The sequence below is a fragment of the Malus sylvestris genome, chromosome 4 (genome assembly GCF_916048215.2).
Source record: "Malus sylvestris chromosome 4, drMalSylv7.2, whole genome shotgun sequence".
Taxonomy (NCBI): Eukaryota; Viridiplantae; Streptophyta; class Magnoliopsida; order Rosales; family Rosaceae; genus Malus; species Malus sylvestris.
In genome coordinates this window covers 28,817,033-28,839,212 of record NC_062263.1, presented here as the reverse complement: position 1 = coordinate 28,839,212, position 22,180 = coordinate 28,817,033, and the positions used below count along the sequence as shown (strand labels likewise).

Here is a 22,180-nt window from a genome sequence, read left to right as displayed (position 1 = left end):
TTCTCCGATGACAGGGAAAATATGAGAGAGCGCGCAATTTGAGCTTGGAAAGTTTGGTGCCTATAGCTAGTAAGTAATCATACTTCTTGAGCTCCACTTCCAACTCTTTGAATGCATCCACCGTTTTAGATGCAAACTTCACCAGCCCTCTCAAAGATAACCACCCTCCTTCTCCAATGGCACCTCCACTCCTCCGTCGGCATCTCCGCCATGCACATGCAACTCCTACGTACCAACAAAGTCATCATGTCCGACCGCACTGACCACGGCCCCAGCGACACCGTCCTCAAAGTAGACTGCACGGCACTCAACACTTACCACATTAGTAGAAATATGTTGAGCCTTGCATGACGATGTAAGTTCAAACTCCTTTGGTGGCTCCGTCCTCCTTGATGGAAGCCTCGACCAGATCGGCGGATACAACGGCGGAGAGCACGTCGTCTGCACGTTCACTCCATGCAACGACGCCACTTGCTTCCTCAAAACAGAAAAAGTGAGGATTTATAGTTTTAACATTAGAATCATCCTTATCCAAAAAATAAAAAATTAGTCATCCCTCAGCTTCCTCTCTCTTATATTTCTCTGTCCCTGTCCTCTCTCCTCTCCTTCTCTCTCACTCACTCATCTCACTGATAACTTAAACAAATTTGAGAGGACCATCTCCGCCACGGGCACCCATTGTGCGATCATTTTTTGTCAAGTACTGTTTATATTTAATTTTAAATAAAAAATTTACAATAATATCTGACTGCATGATATACGATGAACATACGTGATTGGAGCATCCTCAAGATTCTCATAAAGAGAATCCGGAGAGGATCCTCATTCGTTAAAAAGACCAAATTTGTACTAAATTGCACTTATAATATTTTTATATCATATTTGTACCTACCCCACGAACACACGTGAGTTTTATTGAAATGGTACAAATATGAGGATTTAAATCCTGTCCGGATCCCTTCACTTGGGATCCCGGAGATCAATGCATAGTAACAATTCATCAAAAATCATGTGGCCACAAAATTTATATTTTATTTTATTTTTCAAGCAAAACGAGGCTACTTTACTTTAAAAAATATAAAAAGCATTCAATTGTGATCACATGATCTTTGATGAACAGTTACTATTTATTGATCCCAGATCCCAATGAGGGGATATGGAGAGGATCTAAATCCCAAATATGGTATGAAAAAATGTGACGTAGTTATTACAAAATAAATTATTAATTAAATATATGATATCTCTAACATTACTCTTTTTTGCAAGTGACCATTTACCTCTTACTACAGTAGTAGGAATGTGTTGGACTTTTGCACGACGGCGTGAGTTCAAAATTTCATCAGTTATTAATCTAATAAAATCTATCGTTCGATAATACCAAAAAAAAAAAATTACTCTTTTCTAAATAAAATACTCATAAAGCACCTCTCTCCGTCTCTGTGACGTGGACGTCAACGCCGCGTAGATCATAAGTCATTTGACAGAAATGCCACCGCCGTCACCGTGCCCAACTCACATTGAATCGTTTACCAATCCCCGCGGGTCAATCCGGTAATTTCCACAAAGACCGCGTCCGCTAGGTAACCGGCCAACGCAATATACCCACAGCGCTAAGTTTTCCCTCCGCTGAGAACGCCCGCCTTCCACCGGAAAACCCGACGGAAAAAATCGACCGAGAAAGTGAGAGGAATTCCCAGAAATTTTCAAGCTGGCGGAGAAAGTAGAGAAAGAAAGAAGAGAGCGGAAGCGAGATAAGGCGATGAAGCACATTTTCAAGAAGCTTCACATAGGAAGCAACCACGACCCGACCCGATCGAACGAGGCCGCGGCGGCTTCCCCATCCACCGTGGCCTCGCCCTCGCTCGGTTCCGATCACCATACGGTGTCCGATCAGACGTCAGGGAACGCTCCGGCGAGTCCTTCGTCGTCTTCGCCGACGCCGGTGGGGACCTTGCCGGCTGGGGGAGGTGGCTCTGTGGAGTCGACGATGACTGTGAACCGACCGGACTATATGATGTCGGAAGAGGAGTTTCAAGTCCAGCTTGCTTTAGCGATCAGCGCTTCGAATTCGGACTATCGGGATGATCCGGAGAAGGATCAGATCCGGGCGGCGATGCTGCTGAGCTTGGGCCGCAATCGGATCGAGTCTTCGAGAGATAAGGTCGAGGCGGCGGCGGAGACTTTGTCGCGGCACTATTGGGTGAGTTTGGTGAAGTTTTTATGTTCGAATTCAGTCATTTTTGTAGTCAATTTTGGTGTATGAGCTTAAATTGGTAGTAATTGTAGTGTAGGAGCATGAATTGATTGTTGATTGTGTTAAAACATGCGTTTGATTTGGGATTAGCAAAGATTTTACTGTTAATTAAGTTTGACTGTTGTCGTAGTAAGGTTGATTGTACGGAATTTGCTTAGTTCATTTTTAAGTAAGGGAAAGATCTGGTCTTTTGAGAACTATCAGAATCCTGCTAGTAGCGTAGTAGTGAATTCCCCGCTGTATGAACATATGGTCTATAATTTCTGGAGTTTTAATAGTTTTCGAAATGACCTGTGAATTTTCTTTTGATAAGTTTAAAACTTTGGAATACACTCACTGCTAAAATTTGGATACAAGTTGGAATGCAGAGTAGTTTAAGGTGTCGCGGAAGTGTAGCTGAGCTCAGTTTTTTTAGCCTACTCTTGCGTTCTCACTTATTCAGTGTCAAATAGGAAAATCCTCCATTAGTGGTTGGGAGTAGATTTTGTCGATCAGGGAAAAAATGTTATGTAGTATCTTTCATGAACCTTCATATATTGAATTAGAACAAATACACACCTTCTTTATTTTTTTTGCTTGTATATACTACTATCAAGAGACGTTACTTTACTTTTTTACTCACCTTGATTTGGATTGGATTCTTTTGTTCATACCAGGAGTTCAATGCGCTAGACTATGAGGAGAAAGTGGTTGATGGATTTTATGATGTATATGGACTTTCCCCAGATTCAGCAATTCAAGGAAAAATGCCATCTCTCACAAATCTTGAAGCAAACCTTGGGAGTTCTGGATTTGAAGTTTCAGTAGTAAATCGAAAAGTTGATCCTGTCTTGGAAGAGTTGGTGCAAATTGCACAGTGTATTGCTTTAGATTGTCCTGTCACCAATGTTGGTGTTTTAGTTCAGAGGCTTGCTGAACTCGTTAGCGAACGTATGGGTGGGCCTGTAAAGGATGCAAATGTTGTATTAGCGAGATGGATGGAAAGAAGCACAGAATTGAGGACATCAATGCAAACTAGTGTACTGCCTATTGGATCCATTACTATTGGTCTCTCCCGACATCGGGCTTTGCTTTTCAAGGTTAGCTTTCGGATTATCATCAGTTATTAGGACTTTTAGGCAATACTATTTCTGCGATTGGTATAGCTAGCTGTGTTCTATATTATGGAGGCTTTGTTATTTTCAGTACTCTTCATATTAAAAGAGTGATGTTTGTTTTGTCCTTCCAGAAAATATATAAGTATAGCTTCTGTAATTTGAATATTCATCTCACCTCAGATGTATGTAACCAACTTCTCTTAAAATTTTGTGTTTTGGATTTAATACATTAGCCATGCTATGAATGGGTCTTCTAATTTAAATTGTTAGTGACCACTGGAAGCTTTTTGGTTTGCTGACATAACACAAGTTTTTTTGCTTTTATCAGTATTTCTCTTCGTTATGACATTAAGCAATTATTTTTTGCATTTAAATATAAGGAGAAACTGTATCGGGCTTAATTAATGATCTTACCATTACAAATTTCTAGTAAATAGTAATAAAAGTTGAGGCTACATCTTGTATATTTATCTGTATCCTCGGATGTAGGTACTAGCTGACAATATCGAGATGCCCTGTAGACTGCTTAAGGGAGTTCATTACACTGGTGCTGAGGACGGTGCAGTTAATGTAATAAAGTTGGAGGATGACAGGTAGTGGCTTATGCTTTTTGCAGGTTTTTGCGGTTAAATCGTTGATACTTTTTGTATAATGTGTTGGGTTTTCACTTTTATATTATTCTGGGGTGTACATGCAAAAAAAAAATAAAAAATATTCTACAAAAAAATTATTATTCTGCACTGTGAGTTCGATTTTATTCCAAAACTTTTACCAATCTCTAAAACCTTATAAGTTTTGACTGATTAATGACAACTTCTAGCCACATAATAGCTTCATAATGTGCAGTAGCATAGGAGATTTTGTCATCTATGTATTTAGAGTGTAGTATAGCATTAGATTTCTTTTGTCCTTAAAGTTGAGCAGCAGTCTTCTTTGAATTTTTACAACTTCTCAACTTGATCTGTTTACCTTTCTACATAGATTTAATTTATAGTTTGTCTTCAGGGAGTTTTTGGTGGATCTGATGGCTGATCCTGGAACACTCGTGCCAACTGACATCCAAAGTTCAAAGGACACTACCTTTAAGCCATATAATCCAAACTTGAACAAACTTCCTACTTTACATTCTTATGTCGACACAGATATCGCTTACCCAGGACCAAAGCCATTACATGGAGAGGGAAGCAGCCAAAACTCTGCACTTGAAAGTAGTTCAGGTCTGGAGAGAAGACCAAGTTCAGGGAAAGGAGAATCATTTCCAACATTCTCAGGTGCAAGTAGTGACAGTGGAGTTGGTTCTTCTGGAATACCGAATAGAACAACTCAGTTAGATCAGCTTTCCTCATCAGCCTTCGAAAATTCAAAGTACAACAGAGGGAATCGTGGGGCTCATGCAGGTGATGGTGGTATGAGGATGAATGTAAATGTAGTTCCATATACTCAAAACAACTCTGAGGACCCAAAGAACCTTTTTGCTGATCTTAACCCATTCCAAATAAAAGGACCCGGGAAAGCTTCTATGTATAACAAACCGGTGGAGAATAAAGTTGAAGAGCTTCAGAAAAAACAAAATAATCTTGCTTCTGGTCGACCTCCTGCATCATTGATGTGGAAAAATAAATATGCTTTCAATGAAGTCCCTAAAAGAAAGGAGTATGATGGCATCTTCCCAAAAATAAATCGTGAGCCTAATGGTTACAATTCATCATCTTCAGCTTCGACCAGCTCTATTGTTGCTGAACAGATCAATCCTGGTGGTTTCGGATCAACTGGTCGTTCAAATATGTTTGATAGAGATGGCGATGCCAAAAGTTTTAAGGGGGAACAACCCAGGGCTCCGAACTATTTACAGAACAACACAGTAGATGCTACATATCAGAACAATGAAATTGGTTCCCATGATCCTAGAAAGTTCACGCATGACAGATTTATGGAATCCAATTTGAAACTGAAGGATCCAGAAAGTTGTAACTCGTCATTTGATTCCATTTCAAGCAGGGTTGAATATCATTCTAGCTCATCATTTGAGGATGTCGACGTAGGTGAATGTGAAATTCCATGGGAAGACCTGGTTATTGGAGAAAGGATTGGACTAGGTAATGTTCCATACCTGATCAAAGTTGTCATATTTTGGCAAACAGCCAATGTTCATTCTTCATAAAGAAAAAACTGATTTTTCCTGCGCTGTCTAATTCTTCTTCTTGTTCTTGATTAGGTTCATATGGAGAGGTATACCATGCTGATTGGCATGGCACGGTGAGTTTTATATAAACACGATATTCTCTTCCTTACGTCATATGCTGCAGCTATTGTTATGTTTTATTTGATTTTCATTCATATATTTATTTCATGGATGCCTCTATCAAGTATTCTCATTCTTTCCTATCTCAGAAGTCAGGCCCTTTTTTTTTTTCCTTCCGTTATTCTCCTTGGGCATTTCACATTTTGAGTATTTTTTTCTTTTCAACTTAAGTTTTTTGCCGATTTGCTTAGGTGAATGGCAATGCTAAATTGTTTGTAGTTAGTTCATTCTTTTTTATGCCAGTAACTGATAAATTCACATGTAAATTAGCACCATCAAATGTACGGTGGCTTTTAAAGCATTGAAAAGTCACATTTTTTTTTTCTATCAATTATTGTTGCCAGTTGCTGACCAACTATAGAATGAGCCAAAATTGCTTCTCTGTTTACTGGGAAGCAGGTTTAGGAAGTGTTTGGTTGGGGATACTTGATTGACAATGACATTGCATATGTTCAAGACTATTTTGCTCTTCTTTGAAGTTAGCTAAGATTTGTAGTTTGTGATAATTGTTTCTCCGTTATCATTATTTCGTGGCGAATTTTGCTTTTTTTCATTACTGCCTAGAACTATGCATCTTCTTAATTCTTTGCCAGAGGCTTGATACTGTTTTTAATTTAATTTCACGGGGATTAAAACCAACTGGTGTTTGGCTGGTGAATTGTTGTTGACTTACAGGAAGTTGCTGTGAAGAAGTTCCTAGATCAGGACTTCTCGGGTGCTGCTTTGGCTGAGTTCAAAAGAGAAGTAACTTTCTTGTCCCTTGTATGCACAGTGCTGTACTTTTTAGTTTCCAAGACTTTGAGGAAAGGAAGAAAAAGAAAATAAACTTACAACCCGAATAATTATTGTGTTTCCTTAAGAAAAAATCTTATAACCTCTCAGCTGCTGGTTTTAAATGCATATAGTTGACAATGGTAGAACGTTTCGACCTTAACCCCAAACTGTAAACCAGTCATTTATGGATCATCGCATGCCTGGCTGCGTGGCTGTTATATCATATTGATCCAAAACCACTGAACCTGTTTCTTTGATCTTTGCTTTGCAATGTAAGGTACGAATAATGCGGAGATTGCGTCATCCAAACGTTGTGCTTTTCATGGGGGCTGTTACACGTCCTCCAAACCTCTCTATCATTACAGAGTTCCTTCCAAGGTATAATTCTGCACCTTGATTATCAAATGATTTTGGACATGTATACATTTTATTTGTCATCTTTCCATTGTAATTGGTCCACTTGTGCTTTATTTCCCCAGGGGAAGTCTATATCGGATTATCCATCGTCCTCATTGTCAAATTGATGAGAAACGTAGAATAAAGATGGCTCTTGATGTGGTATGAGTTAGTCTTACCTGTCTTCTTGAGCTTGATACAGCCATATCCACTTTCTCAGACCTCTATCTATTTTGCAGGCAAGGGGTATGAATTGCTTGCATGCCAGTACACCGACGATTGTCCACCGGGATTTGAAGTCTCCAAATCTGCTGGTTGATAAGAACTGGAATGTGAAGGTATCAAATTTCTTTTAAATGTTGTTTCTCTTGTTTCTTGTGTATAATGCGATTTGATTTCCATTTGATTAGTTGTTGGTTATGGTATAATTTTACGAGACTGGAGTTCAATTGTGCAGGTTGGTGATTTTGGATTGTCGCGCTTGAAACACAACACTTTCTTGTCGTCCAAATCAACTGCTGGAACGGTGAGAATCTGCGATAATTGCTGATATGACCGCAAATCTTGACTCTAACCATGACACTTTTTTCTCTTTTGTCCAATTTCCATCAATGTCCTAGCCTGAGTGGATGTCACCTGAAGTTCTCCGCAACGAAAACTCAAATGAAAAGTTAGTACTCTTGCTATTATATTTCTGGTTCTTTTCTTACAGCTTTGGGTTATTTATATCTCGATTATCAAAAAGGACAATAATGTATATATTTTGTTAAATATACAGGTGCGACGTATTTAGCTTTGGAGTCATTTTGTGGGAGCTTGCAACTCTAAAATTGCCTTGGAGTGGCATGAACCCAATGCAAGTCGTCGGTGCAGTGGGTTTCCAGAATCGTCGCCTTGAGATCCCCAAGGAACTTGATCCCCTTGTTGCAAGGATAATTTGGGAATGTTGGCAGACGTAAGTTGCACGAAATTTTGAAACATATGCATATTTGAAATGTCATTACCTGTTGAATTTGGTTTAATTGGTGGTTCTTTCTGTTTGAGTAGCGAACCAAACTTGCGCCCCTCATTCTCAGAGCTCACGGTAGCTCTCAAGCCCTTGCAGCGGCTTGTCATTCCATCGAATCTGGACCACCCGAGCTCACCTCTCCGACAAGAAATCTCAGTAAATTATACACCTTGAAGAAGCCTCGTTCTCTCGTTTGTGAACAAGAAGACATTCCGGTTCTTTACTTTCGAAGTTGCGAAATCTTGAACGATAAACAGAAAAGAAAAGAGTGAGAATGTAGGAAGAAGAATTGTACAATAATTGTATTGCATTGCAGAAGGGGGTCCTTTTTTGTAGAGTGTTGATAGAAATAGTTAGTCTTCAAAGAAAGCTGGAGTTGTAATTTATGTGTTAATACCTCCGCCAAGAAAAAGCAGAAAATTGTGGTTACGAAAAATTTAAATTAATACGAAAATTTGTATTATAATCTCTCCTTTTTATTCCCATCAAACTCACTCATTTATATCTTTCTCGTCATGCCTGAAAAAATTTGTCATACAATACATGTGGAGAGAGATATCCGGTTACGCTCAAGAATTTGCCGAAGCTGCGTAAAAGTGCGTGATTGACTTACTGGTTGGGGGCTTTCCGGCTCCTCTCGATCTTATTCATAGTTGGGAAGGAGGAAGATTCTAAATCAAAGGAAAACTAACGAAAAGTCCTCAAAAACTTTAGTTTTAATGAAAATGACAAAATAAAGGTGTAAGTGAATAGTATTAGGAGTGACTTTTCAAGGTAAAAATGTCATGAACGTTAAAAAGTGAACAATACCAGAAGTGTTTCGTTAAGATTCTTCTAAATCAATGGACATTAACGAACCATCATTGATAAATGTTGCACATGACATGATCAATTCGACTCAGGGTCGAGTTTTACATGAAGAAGGTTCGGCTCACCAATGTTCTATAAAAAAGAGAAATCAGAACCAAGATACAACCAGTCACGAGCTTACATGCAAATTTTTTGTTACTGAAAAGGTTTGTAAAGCATACAACTTAGAGAAATCCCCGTGTAGGGTTAATCTGTTGATAGCAAACTATAAATTACCAAATCTTTTATATTTCCCTTGAGATATCCATATCTCCTCAACACACCCTCCTTCTGGAACCCCGCTTTCTCCAAAACCCTCTGAGATGCCTTGTTCTCCACGTCAGCGAAAGCTTGCAACCTGACCAAACTAGGGGAGTCCTTGAAAACTTGAGAGATGGCAACCTCAACTGCTTTGGTGGTTATCCCTTGGCCCCAATACTTTGCAGCTATGGCATACCCTAAATCTGCCTTATGCCTGTCATCACTTGATCCTGGAAAGACGGTTACGAATCCGATCGAACGGTCGTCGATGCATATTGACCGGCGCCATGGGTGGGGGATGCACACATCCTTGATGAAAGTCAACGCTTCGTCTTTGGTTGTCAAAGTCTTCCATCGGAGGGATCGCGTCACTTGATCATCTCCGGCGTATGACATGAGATCATCGGCATCGGATAGCTTGAATGGCCGGAGAGTGATCAATTTTGAGTCCATGACAAGTAGTTTTAATGGCAATGGCAAACACTAGCTCTTATGGATTGGATTTGTATAATCTTGTTTAAGATCATGAAAGACTTTGGATGTTAACTTTATGTTTAATAAATTAATTTAGTTGCTACAGAGTCTTACTATATTAATAAAAACAAGTTATTATGCTATTAGCTTATCTTATTTAAACAGCATTAGGTGAAATCCAATGTTGATTGGAGAAAAGTAGAGCATATCAAAATTAAGATATCTTAGGAGAAAGATGTGAATATTGCGTTTAAGAATGAGAAAATAAAAACAAATTCAGAAATCAAAAATAAATAATCAAGATAAATAACACAAAAAATTTAAGTGGTTTGGCTATGTGACTACATCCACATAGTAAGAGCAATAATCTTTCACTATAACAATAATGAGCACAACGAATAATATCGCCAAGTCTCTAGTATTAAGACTGAAAAAAACGTGTGAGAATAGGAAATATTATACTATTATCTCTTTTCTTTTATCTCGCACACTCTACCCTCACAGTATTATACTCCTCTAACTTTTTAAAAGTTATACAACTTATTGTTTGCTCCTCTTAAGAAACTAGTGCAATATCGCCTTGGAAATTTGGAATAATAATTCTAATTAGAATCTAGTTATAAATCCTTCTCCACTAATAACACTTCAATTGGAAAAACAATTTTAGTTAGAAAAACAATTTAATCCTCTAGACATTTTTATTCACTTTCTTAGATGCTTGCTAATGACTACGCATGAGAGAGAGAAAATGAGAAATCTTTTTTTTTTATGCAACCAAAATTTAATTTCAGTAACATACATCATCAAATAAATATTTATCACATATTTAAATAAATTTAGTCTGATTGACACGTAACGAATTAATAATATAAGAGAATCTCTAGAAAAGTAGAGGAGAATGGGTTTAGACCATCGATCATAAGTAGCTATTAGTACCAAAACTCCAAAAACCAGTGCTTAATTTCACTGGGAAAAATAGAGGACCAATAATTTTAGAACCATCTTGTGAGAGATCCATCATGTCTATAACAATTGTTGTGTGTGCATAAGAGATTATCTTGTAAAGGTTTCATTAATCGAGAATTTATGATGAATCAAATGATCTATAAACTGAGTTGAACTCGATTAAAGATTTGGATCCCATCCGGATCCAAATTGTGGGGATAGAATGATAGATGGTCCATATCCATCATAAATCAGTTGGGCTAGATGGTCTATAAACTCCCTCCCTCTAAACTTTGATTGAACATAATAAAATTCCACAATAATGGATATGGGTGGATACAATATAGATCTGTATGGCACACATTTATTTTGTTACTTAAAAGAAAATGTATTGGGTAAGAGCTTTTCAATCTCACAACCAAAAGAGGAGGTAGAGTTAATATAGTTGTCACGCATGCAGTCGTAAGCCTGTAACTATTCCATGATGTTCATGGTCCACTTGTCTGCCCCTTCCCCATGCAAACTCACCATTACGCTTCCTCGCTATCTTCACTCTCGAAATCAGCTCATTCACTTCTCCCCCATTTTCTTTCCTTTCCTCAAAACTCATCTCTCTCAAACTCTTCCATAAGTAGCTATCAGTACCAAAACTCCAAAAACCAGTGCTTAATTTCATTGGGAAAAATAGGGGACCAATAATGTAAGAACCATCTTGTCAAAGATCCATCATGTCTATAACAATTGTCATGTGTGCACAAGCGATCATCTCATAAAGGTTTCATTAATCAAGGATTTGTGATGAATCAGATGGTCTATATACTGAGTTGAACACGATTAATATATTAATTCAATTTTAAGAGTGATTTTATGTTAATTAACAATTTCTCCTTTTTAAATCACTCCCTTTTACTTGCTCCTTCTTATAGCTAATTATCACATGCGTATCTATTAATTATTTCTTTCCCTTTTCATGGTGTTCATGGCCCCAAAATTCAACCCCCATTCCTGTTCGATCTGTGCCTATGCTACATCCTACATCCCATACTGGGTCATTCTCCATCGTATATATTAATTATTTTCTTTGTACAATCATTTGATTAATTTTTTTCTTTCCCTTTTCAAGGTGTTCATGGCCCCAGAAATAATTACTCACTAAGCCTCTCGAATCCCATTTTTACATGTAGGGTGAATTCTAAGATTTCTTATTCAGGTTTTAAAGTGGGAGAGGAAGGAGAATGGGCACAGCCCCACCAGCAGTTCTTGTTTTCGATCCAAAAAGAATTTAAAATTAAATAAGAATTTGTGTTCACTATCTACGGAGTGGAGTGACTATCCTTAATCTCCTCTTCCCGGTCCCCTTTCTCTTTTGCCATTTTTTTTCCGCAGGAGAATGATGTTCTTACTTGTTGAAGTGTAATAATTGGTTTAAAAAGAGAATGGCTTCTGAAAATAGAATTAATTATGGGATTAAATTCGAATTCTATTGTTATGAATTTAGGTGCAGTATATTGAAGGGTCAGTAATAAAAAATATATGTGTACATATTGCGCAAAGAACCATTCATGTCAAGGAATGTGTGCATAAGCTTTTAAACCCTCTTCTAGTGTGTACAAGCAAACTCTTGTTAGGCTAGCAAACCCTCTTATTAAGATATATGATTTAAGCCTTAAACTCTATGGATGATCGATAACAGTGAAAAATGACGTAATCTGTGCATATATACATTAACGTGAATGTGTTAAAAAAAATGAGTATCCGAATGTCATTTCAAATTAAAAATGGCACCCTGTTTCTTCTTCTCGTCCTTGTTTACATGTAATTAACCCCATATCCTTCTTAGTATGATATAATTATATAGTAGCATAATATGAGAGCCTAAAATTTTCTATTAAGCATATAATAAGTACATTACGCACCTAAACAGCCGAGCCTTTTATTTCTCCTCAATAGTAATAAAATTCACACTATTATTGCTTCTGTTTCAAACAATTCATTCTTATCCATATTGTTCACCTATTGTGTCCTCCTATACTACATCTAGTAATAATAATAACCCAACAACCCGTTTAATGGTATGGTTTGTCCCATTTTAGAAAGCCGAAACTGAATTATTTGTTTCAAGTCACTTTCTTAGAGCAACTCCACCCTTGGAGCCATCCCCTTGGCAATCCACTATTGAATCCACCATATTGAACAGTAACTGCCTTTAATGAATAGTAACTACCATTAATGAACAGTAATTACCTTTTGCATCTCCACCCTTGGAGCCCTCCCCCTGGCAATAGGTAATAAAATAGTAGTTTTTTTTGTTTGTTTAAATAATATAAAATAAAAAAAAACAGGGAAATGGGGCTGTAGGGCCTCGGGCTGACACAAAAAACAATAAAAAAATGCCTTGGCCCGCGGGCTGCAGGCCTGTCAACTATCCACCCCCTTTGTGCTCGGGCTCCCACTCTCACTCGGACCCTCCATGGCTGGAGAAGAATCAACAGGCCCTCGGGCCCCTTCCTGCAGCCCGTCCCCCGTCCAAAAACGAAGGCTGGAGTTGCTCTTAGGGGCTTGCTAATAACACAAAGTATGGGAGACTCAAGCATGCATGGGATACCGAACAAGTGGGAAGACAAAGAGTGCAATGAACTATTTTTCTATTTAATTTTGCCATAAAAGTGTTGAGTTTTCATGTTATTGTCTGTTGGTATATATTCTCTTGTAAGGGGCACAAGAATGTTCATCCTTGGCTCACAACCAAACCAACAGAAAACAAAGATGTCTTCTTCCTCTCTTTTCCCTGACCTGATGCTAACCATCATCCTCTTGCTTTCGCTGACCGGCTCTTAGCTGGGAGAAATTTTTTGTTGTGACGGGAACACGGATGGTACACCACGTGTTTTTATGCAAATGGTGGAAAATTTTAATTTTTAAGTTATTAACCTTTTAACACACTTAATCCACCATTTATATAAAAACACATGGTATACTACCTCATGTGACGGTCACACTGAAAAATCTCTCCTCAACCGGCACAAGCCTTAAACTTCCAAGGATGTGCTAGGAGATTTATTGGCTTAAATTGTAATGCAAACTCCAAGGATGTGCTAAGGTTGATGATTTGTTGGCTTCAGTTTTAATTAAAAGTAGCATTTTGGTGTTTGCGATCTGCGGTTTTTCCTCTTTCTCTATGGAACCCTATATATGTCCCATCTTGTGAATTTTAATGATTATTTTATTCATTGATGCTCTAGCTAAGATCAAATGCTATTACATGTGTGTATGAACGGAATTATCATCACAATGCAATCCTCTATGGATTCTTTATTTTGGCCATGGGGATGGATCCTAACCAAGTTAACCCCATTAAGTAGTGAGGGATGAATTTCACACTTGTTTTTATTTTTAGTCATCGGGTTGGATAAATCAAACGGAATCAATGAACATGATTAAATATAACGTGTAAGAAGCTAAAAAGAGTATGTGTTTATCATTTATTAATACATGTATATAACTGTTCATTTTAACAATATATTACAGCTGCCTGCATGCCAATTCGTCTTTGACTAGGTGCATTTGCACTTGATGAAAACTCTAGCTACCTCTTCACCAAGTAATTCCTTTATTGGATATATGAAATATCATCCATCTGTTGTAAAAATGGCAAAAGCCAGCAAACTTTGAACTTGCAGACTTCATTAGGCTGAGGTTCTTTTCAACTTAATTAACCCACATGACTTGGTCTTGTGTATTTATGTGTATATGTATGCTTATGCAAACATCCTAGCTAAAGCGCTATATATGCATGCTAATGCAAAATATATGCAGTTCCACCCAAGCACGTAATCTTAAAAAATGGATGGCCTATAATCATACATATTAGAGAGGAAAAAAAACCCTTATTAACCCAATGCAGTCGGATTGTGGAATACCACTACCACATGCCGTGTTGTTTCTCTTTCTTCTATATGAAATATTGAATTAGGTAGAGGAGTAAGTTGATAATTTTTGGGTCAAACGATAGATTTGTTATACTAGATGTTAGATTAAGAAATCGACAGGGTTAGAACACATACCGTGGCGCAAGAGCAACACTCATCTTCACCACTGTAGTAAAGGGCCATTTGCAAGTAAGTTGAAATTAACCAACATAATTAAGAGTGCAAATCCAAATTACTTTGATGGCCATTTGCCATTTTAATTAGCTAGCTAGATTCAAAACAGATGGATGATATTTCATATTTCTAGTAAAGGCAATACTTAGTGAGGATGCATGACGAACCACATACAAACCACCATCCAAATAAGGGATATGCATATATAAGTTTGCAGATGGGATACATGCATATACATAGAATACCATATGGTATGCATTTATAGCTAACTAGCTAGAAGAATATCAATGGACAAATGGACAAAATATCTATCATCATTAAATAAAAAGATCAGCAACTTTATACTTGGGGAAAATATTAAGCAAAAATCCCTAGAACCTTCAAACTGGGGCCTTTTTAAAAAAAAAAATACCTTCAGTTGGGTTGGATATAAAATTTGGGGGGCTTTATAGCAAAATCCCTTAAAATTTTAGTATATATACGAGTAGCTATAGAAGCAGCAACCAAACATGAAACATGGCATCCACATCCACTACTCTCATACTTCTAACTTTCAGCTTTCTTATTTTCCAATGCCAACCCTTCACCTTGACCGTGAAAAGAGAGTTTTCCGGGTTTTACTACGCGGAGGTCTACCTTGGTAATCCACCGGTGAAGGCCAATTTGGTTATAGACACGGGCAGTGGTCCTGTTTGGGTTCAGACGACTCAGTGCGTCCAATGCTTTAATATCACCTACCTGGTTTCGATCCAAAAAAATCCTCCACCTTTCGCCCTATGCCTTCCAAACACCCTCTCTGTGTCCCAATCGAGCTCCAACCTGAGGGAGCCTATTGTGAGTATGACATAGGATACGCCGGTGCTCAGTACACCCGCGGCTACTACGGCATCGACCTCTTCACGTTCAACACTGCTGTAGCGGAACATCAAGAAGCCATCGAGGTTGCGTTTGGCCTTGGCCTATTCAACAAAATTCTGGACTTTGCAGACCACGACCACCACCCCAATATCATGGCCGGGGTTCTCGGAATAGGAAGGATCCACCCCTCCAGCTTTCCACTGCAGCTCAGTGCAATCACACAAATGAAGTTCTCGTACTGCTTGCCGAGGAGAAACGGAGATGAGGCCGCCCTGCATTTCGGCATCGATGCGGAGCTCCGTCATCATGCCAACGTGCAAACAATCCCCATCCTCGGGTCCGACAATGATTTTTACTACGTCAACATGACAGGAATTAGTGTGGCTGGATCAGTTCTTCCAATAGACCCGGCGTTGTTCAGTTATGCCGGCATGGGAGTTGCCATAGATTCGGGGTCGCTGTACACTATGTTCATTAGCCCTGAGTATAAGATCGTGAAAGAGTCAATCATTGCCTACTTTGAGGAGGAGCTGCAGCTGCATCCCTTGGTCAACAAGAGCAGGTCCCAGATGGACCTTTGCTATGACCTCAGAGAGGTCAAGAAGGCTGTTCGAGGATGGCTGTCCGTGGCTTTTCACTTTGATGGCGGGGTAAATCTTCAGCTCACCGAATCTTTGACGTTCCATGCATTCCATGACCTTGGAGAGTACTGCTTGATGATCAACGAAGGCAGAGAAGTCGGAGGGAACATCCTTGGAGCATACCAACAAATGAACCGCAGGTTCTTCTACGATGTTGGTGCGAGGAAACTATCTTTTGCTCCAGAGGATTGTTGAAGGAATTCAAACATCAAAATAAAACGCGCAAGTAGAAGTAGCTAGATAGAAGATATTAATGGATGAATCGATCAGTTCAATATTATGAATCAGTGGATTTAGTTTCCACAAGTATAATATATTATTAATGAGTCTGTGCGTTCAATATTTCTTCTCTTCTGTTTTGTTACCGCGACAAGTTTACTGATAATGCCCACCAATTTTTTGTTTTCGGTTCATGTCCAAGGGGAGAAATTCTATGTTCCGAATGTCGATCATTACACAACAAACATGTAAGTAAAGATATGTACTCGGGTGCTCTTTTGCGCCTACCTAGCCCGTGGTCCTGCTCAAGGAAGGATGATACATACGTCCGGTGCGGTCGTACACATGATTCAAGAAATCCTACGTCCAACCGCCCATGCAACCCTAGATCATTGCATCATTTGATATATAGTCCTCCATTAAAGAAACGAATCGTCTTCGTTAGAGTACTAATTATACATTTTCTTGGGTACAATATTGTTCAGCTAGGAGCTAACTAGCGATTAAAGTAACAGTCAATCAATCTTTCAAATTTCACCAACGAAATGGTAGCAGCCCTCCTCCATGGCTTTAGTCAGATAGACAATTGCGTTTCTAAAAATATCACCAACAAAATAAGTCCCCCACTGCCCCCATTAAACGGCCAAAAGATCCAAAAAGAATGAGCAATAATACAACTGAAAGTGTACCAGCCTCTATTTTATTGTCAATTTCTTAAAGGGTAATTTGAACTGAGGCTTGTAATAATAAAAAGGGCATAGTAAAACAGCTGCCATGTAGCTATGGAAAAGGGGTTTAGGGTTGTCCGGATCTCTCCCATCAAAGTCCAAGAATCAAGTGATTCGGGCCCTTGAAATTTAATCAAATGGCTGCAAACAAGGGGTCTCTCTAAAAGTTATAATAATTGTAGTCATTGGATCAAATTTCAAAGGTCTGAATCATTTGATCCTTGGACTTTGACCGGATCTCTTCCTGTTACTACTAACCCAAAATGCCACCATTCCCAACCGTTACCTCTTTCCTTTATAATCCCGTAGTAAATTTGCGAGATTATACGTACTTAGGGTTTTTTTTTTTTGGGAAAACTAACGAAAAATCTTCAAAAACTTTAGTTTTTAATCAAAACGACAAAATAAATGTGTAAGTGAATAGTACCAGGAGTGACTTTTCAAGGTAAAAATGTTTTTAACGTTAAAAGTAAACAGTACTAGGAGTGTTTCATTAAGGTTGCTTTTTTTTAAATACTTGTATTTTGTGTACACATTTTAATGATTCGTTGAAGTGCATGTTTTAAAAGTCTGATGTACAATTATTACACGTTTACACATTATTTTCTGATTTTTTTTTTCAATAATACATATAAAGTTCACGTGTTCTACTATTCTAGACGTATAATTAGGGAGGGAAGTGTCTGGTAGAGGAGAAGTTACTGTGCTTTCTTTACGCCAAAGGGTGTTTCAATGGAGCATTTTCTAACTCAAGACGAGCTGCAATGGAATATCAAAACAAGAGAGAGGTGAAGATGAAAGAGAGGTAATAACAAAAAAATATGCATGAGCCCAAATAAGAAAAACGATATTCACAAGAGATCGCTATGGTCGTACTGTACCCGTATTAAGGAGATGAAATAGTACCCCATTCTCGGACCTTTATCACATATGGTATTTATAGTCATTTAATTACTTTGGAAACGTTTTTCTGTTGGCGTAGCAGTGCGACAAGAGAAACGAGGAAAGCAAGGGCTATGGAGTGAAATCAGACAAGTAATGAAAGGAAGGATCTAGCGTATCTTCCAAGTATAAAGGCTAGACCAGAAACGGACTATTTAGGATACGTTTAAGCTCCCAACATAGTCTAAAATAAATAAATTCTTAATCATAATGAATCATATTTGTAATGTGTCTCAAGTAGATGAAATCAAATGAATCATGTTGGCCAATGTGCAGTAATACAAAATTTACACATGAGTTACAAAGGTAACCGCCATATGCTAATTACAAATCAGTAAATTACAAACAAATTTCATAACGGAAAGCTGTTACAAAAACTCATTGAATTGTTGATCAATATTGCAACTCCCTAACATTATATATAGTTCATGTGCACGACAATACACTTGCATAAAATTCATTGGTCACGATGCATCCTCACTACCTTGTCGCATTCTTTGCTCTTCTTGTTCCTCTTGTCACCGCTGTTCCTGGCGCTTGGAACCCTGTAAACATTAGCGACCCATCTGTGATAGAGCTCGGAAAGTGGAGTGTTTCGGAGTACAACAAGAATGCCACAAAAAAGTTAGTATTTGAGAAACTGGTTTCGGGTGAATCCGTATTTCGATCAGGCAGTCTCTATGCGCTTGTTCTTGCGGCTAAGAATGAATCATTGGCTAATCCCGCTGAAAACTACTTAGCTGGTGTCTGGGTGCAATGGTGGCAACAAGTGAAATTGACAGCCTTTAAATACAAGGGCCATGAGAACTAATATTTACTGATTTCATACTTGTTGAGTAACTAAATTGTGTTGCTTTACTTGTCTCAACCTTTGTCAAAATAAAAAAATTATGAATAAAGGCTATCTGCTATTTTGATTTACTTGTATTTGGTTAACGAATTCTTCTCATGGAATAATTGATAAGACAACCCCGTTTAACCAATGCATCCCCCCTAATGCCCTAAAAGTCTCTTTCAAGTATTTTACAGGCTTCAAATGATACAAACTATCAGGTTGGCCCAAACCCAAACTGCACCCGTATCACACACTATTACAAAGATTTATACGTTTGCTTGTAACAAAGTTAGAATAGAAACAAAGAATCTTTGGCATAAATATGTACCAATAAAATACCTCTCTTCAGTAGCACAATTGTACCTAGGCAATGATCGACATAAATTAACTCAAAAGCCCAAGGATTTCAGCAACAAAAAATAAACCAAACCTCCACATTATTGTGTGTCCGCAGAAGTTGTTGACAAGCTTCTCTGTCAACTATGCTAACTGCATCCTAATTTAAGGTTTTTGAATGAAATTTTAGCCTTTTGAGCTCCATCTTGATACGTTGATATGGTATGCAAGATGCCATCTTCAACGTGTATATGTTTTTAAGGTTTTGTTTACAATAGAAAATGGGAGATGGCCGTAAGAGCTTGGATAATTATTTTATATTAGAGTTACAAGTTATTTAGTACTATTTTTTTTATGTAGAATTTAATATTAGAGTTACAAGTTATTTAGTATTATTTTTTTTTTATATGTAGAATTTATTCAACAACATGTGGAGTGCTAATATAAAAACCCCAAAATGTAATTTGTCCTTGTACTTCATCATTTATGAGATTAGGCCAAAGATGTTGGAATAGACGGCTAAGGTGGAGAACTACGGAACCGGATCCTCTTCGGACCCAAATATACTGAGCCTACTGAGTAAGGGATCTGAGCCGTTGAAATTTGATCAAACGGCTACAATTACTATAACTTTTAGATGGTCCCCCTGTTTGTAGCCGTTGGATCAAATTTCAACGGCCCGGATCCTTTACTTAGCAGACTTAGTTTTATTGGGTCCGGAGGGGATATGGTTCTGAGAACTACCTCATTTGCAAAAAAGTTTTATTTAGCTGATGCTAGGAAGACCAAATTTAGAAACAAAATGATGTGGTTGTTGATGATTAAATTACTACTTAAGTGTTGATTAACGTGTTTATTTACTATTGATAACACATCATTTGATTTGTAAATTTTGTTTAAAAATTGATCTTCCTATCATTATCTTCTTTTTAGTTCATTCTTTTTTATGCCAGTAACTGATAAATTCACATGTGAATTAGCACCATCAAATGTACGGTGGCTTTTAAAGCATTGAAAAGTCACATTTTTTTTTTCTATCAATTATCGTTGCCAGTTGCTGACCAACTACAGAATGAGCCAAAATTGCTCTCTGTTTACTGGGAAGCAGGTTTAGGAAGTGTTTGGTTGGGGATACTTGATTGACAATGACATTGCATATGTTCAAGACTATTTTGCTCTTCTTTGAAGTTAGCTAAGATTTGTAGTTTGTGATAATTGTTTCTCCGTTATCATTATTTCGTGGCGGATTTTGCTTTTTTTCATTACTGCCTGGAACTATGCATCTTCTTAATTCTTTGCCAGAGGCTTGAAACTGTTTTTAATTTAATTTCACGGGGATTAAAACCAACTGGTGTTTGGCTGGTGAATTGTTGTTGACTTACAGGAAGTTGCTGTGAAGAAGTTCCTAGATCAGGACTTCTCGGGTGCTGCTTTGGTTGAGTTCAAAAGAGAAGTAACTTTCTTGTCCCTTGTATGCACAGTGCTGTACTTTTTAGTTTCCAAGACTTTGAGGAAAGGAAGAAAAAGAAAATAAACTTACAACCCGAATAATTATTGTGTTTCCTTAAGAAACAAACTTATAACCTCTCAGCTGCTGGTTTTAAATGCATATAGTTGACAATGGTAGAACGTTTCGACCTTAACCCCAAACTGTAAACCAGTCATTTATGGATCATCACATGCCTGGCTGCGTGGCTGTTACATCATATTGATCCAAAACCACTGAACCTGTTTCTTTGATCTTTGCTTTGCAATGTAAGGTACGAATAATGCGGAGATTGCGTCATCCAAATGTTGTGCTTTTCATGGGGGCTGTTACACGTCCTCCAAACCTCTCTATCATTACAGAGTTCCTTCCAAGGTATAATTCTGCACCTTGATTATCAAATGATTTTGGACATGTATACATTTTATTTGTCATCTTTCCATTGTAATTGGTCCACTTGTGCTTTATTTCCCCAGAGGAAGTCTATATCGGATTATCCATCGTCCTCATTGTCAAATTGATGAGAAACGTAGAATAAAGATGGCTCTTGATGTGGTATGAGTTAGTCTTACCTGTCTTCTTGAGCTTGATACAGCCATATCCACTTTCTCAGACCTCTATCTATTTTGCAGGCAAGGGGTATGAATTGCTTGCATGCCAGTACACCGACGATTGTCCACCGGGATTTGAAGTCTCCAAATCTGCTGGTTGATAAGAACTGGAATGTGAAGGTATCAAATTTCTTTTAAATGTTGTTTCTCTTGTTTCTCTTGTTTCTTGTGTATAATGCGATTTGATTTCCATTTGATTAGTTGTTGGTTATGGTATAATTTTACGAGACTGGAGTTCAATTGTGCAGGTTGGTGATTTTGGATTGTCGCGCTTGAAACACAACACTTTCTTGTCGTCCAAATCAACTGCTGGAACGGTGAGAATCTGCGATAATTGCTGATATGACGGCAAATCTTGACTCTAACTATGACACTTTTTTCTCTTTTGTCCAATTTCCATCAATGTCCTAGCCTGAGTGGATGTCACCTGAAGTTCTCCGCAACGAAACCTTGAGCCTTAGTAAGAATATGTAGTTTCTTTTCAATTTATTTATGATATTATGCATGCATGTTTTAAATTATTAATTACCGTTTTAAACTATCTAAGTGTCTGAGTGATTCACGACTATTAAGATATTTAGAAAAGTAATTAGATGCAATTTTGGTCGGAAGGTTCCTTGAAATTGGCGTTGGCTTCTTGTTGTTAATAATTGTAATTTCACTTAAGATGAACACCACGTCTTAAGTATTGCATGATTTTTCAAGAGTTTTCATAAAACTTAATGGGTCTTTCATGTTCATATTTGATCCGAACGTCCGAACGAGTTGCATGTTAGATATACATTCTATGTTGGAGGTTCCAAGTAAGATATATAGTAGGAAAACCTAACATTCAAAATATGAATGGGTAATTTTTAAGTAATTAGAAGAACTGTGTAGGATTGTTAAGGTGACGGCGGAACCCTAGAGTTTCTTTAAATTGGTTTCTAGTTGATTTATTAATTGTCTTTATTTTAAATTCGTTTTTAATATTTTAAGTCACAAAATCAACCTTTTAAAAAATCTTGTTTCAATTAATTAATTGAGAATTAGTTTAAACACAAATTATTCATTCACTTCC

General features: G+C 37.8%; 2 protein-coding genes across 4 annotated transcripts; one reads left to right on the top strand and one right to left on the bottom strand.

The window, feature by feature from the left end:
• Positions 1–1,484: 1,484 nt before the first annotated feature.
• On the top strand, positions 1,485–21,525 carry LOC126618912 (serine/threonine-protein kinase EDR1-like). Of its 3 annotated transcripts, XM_050287127.1 has the most exons (13): positions 1,496–2,200; positions 2,911–3,333; positions 3,841–3,944; positions 4,357–5,447; positions 5,567–5,607; positions 6,329–6,397; positions 6,705–6,805; positions 6,907–6,985; positions 7,063–7,161; positions 7,281–7,349; positions 7,444–7,493; positions 7,602–7,778; positions 7,871–8,300. In XM_050287127.1, exons 1-13 carry the CDS (start codon positions 1,760–1,762, stop codon positions 8,004–8,006), a joined length of 2,880 nt encoding a protein of 959 aa, XP_050143084.1. In that variant the 5' UTR covers positions 1,496–1,759; the 3' UTR covers positions 8,007–8,300. The 3 variants fall into 3 exon arrangements, with proteins under 3 accessions (XP_050143085.1, XP_050143086.1, XP_050143084.1); XM_050287128.1 differs by lacking the exons at positions 6,705–6,805; positions 6,907–6,985; positions 7,063–7,161; ... (2 more) ...; positions 7,602–7,778; positions 7,871–8,300 and adding exons at positions 20,784–20,884; positions 20,986–21,064; positions 21,142–21,240; positions 21,369–21,525 and having other exon boundaries at positions 1,485–2,200; positions 6,329–6,415; XM_050287129.1 differs by lacking the exons at positions 7,281–7,349; positions 7,444–7,493; positions 7,602–7,778; positions 7,871–8,300 and adding an exon at positions 21,369–21,525 and having other exon boundaries at positions 1,491–2,200.
• Positions 8,662–9,504, bottom strand: LOC126618913 (uncharacterized). The gene has a single exon (XM_050287130.1). The coding sequence runs from the start codon at positions 9,393–9,395 to the stop codon at positions 8,889–8,891; it is 507 nt and encodes a 168-aa protein (XP_050143087.1). The 5' UTR covers positions 9,396–9,504; the 3' UTR covers positions 8,662–8,888.
• Positions 21,526–22,180: the final 655 nt, after the last annotated feature.

Excerpts from the sequence above, each read along its gene's own strand:
- LOC126618913 (XM_050287130.1), bottom strand. The coding sequence starts at position 9,395 with ATGGACTCAAAATTGATCACTCTCCGGCCATTCAAGCTATCCGATGCC.
- LOC126618912 (XM_050287127.1), top strand. The coding sequence starts at position 1,760 with ATGAAGCACATTTTCAAGAAGCTTCACATAGGAAGCAACCACGACCCG. Across the intron at positions 7,162-7,280 it reads ATAAGAACTGGAATGTGAAG|GTTGGTGATTTTGGATTGTC; the intron begins GTATCAAATTTC and ends TCAATTGTGCAG. Across the intron at positions 7,350-7,443 it reads CCAAATCAACTGCTGGAACG|CCTGAGTGGATGTCACCTGA; the intron begins GTGAGAATCTGC and ends TCAATGTCCTAG.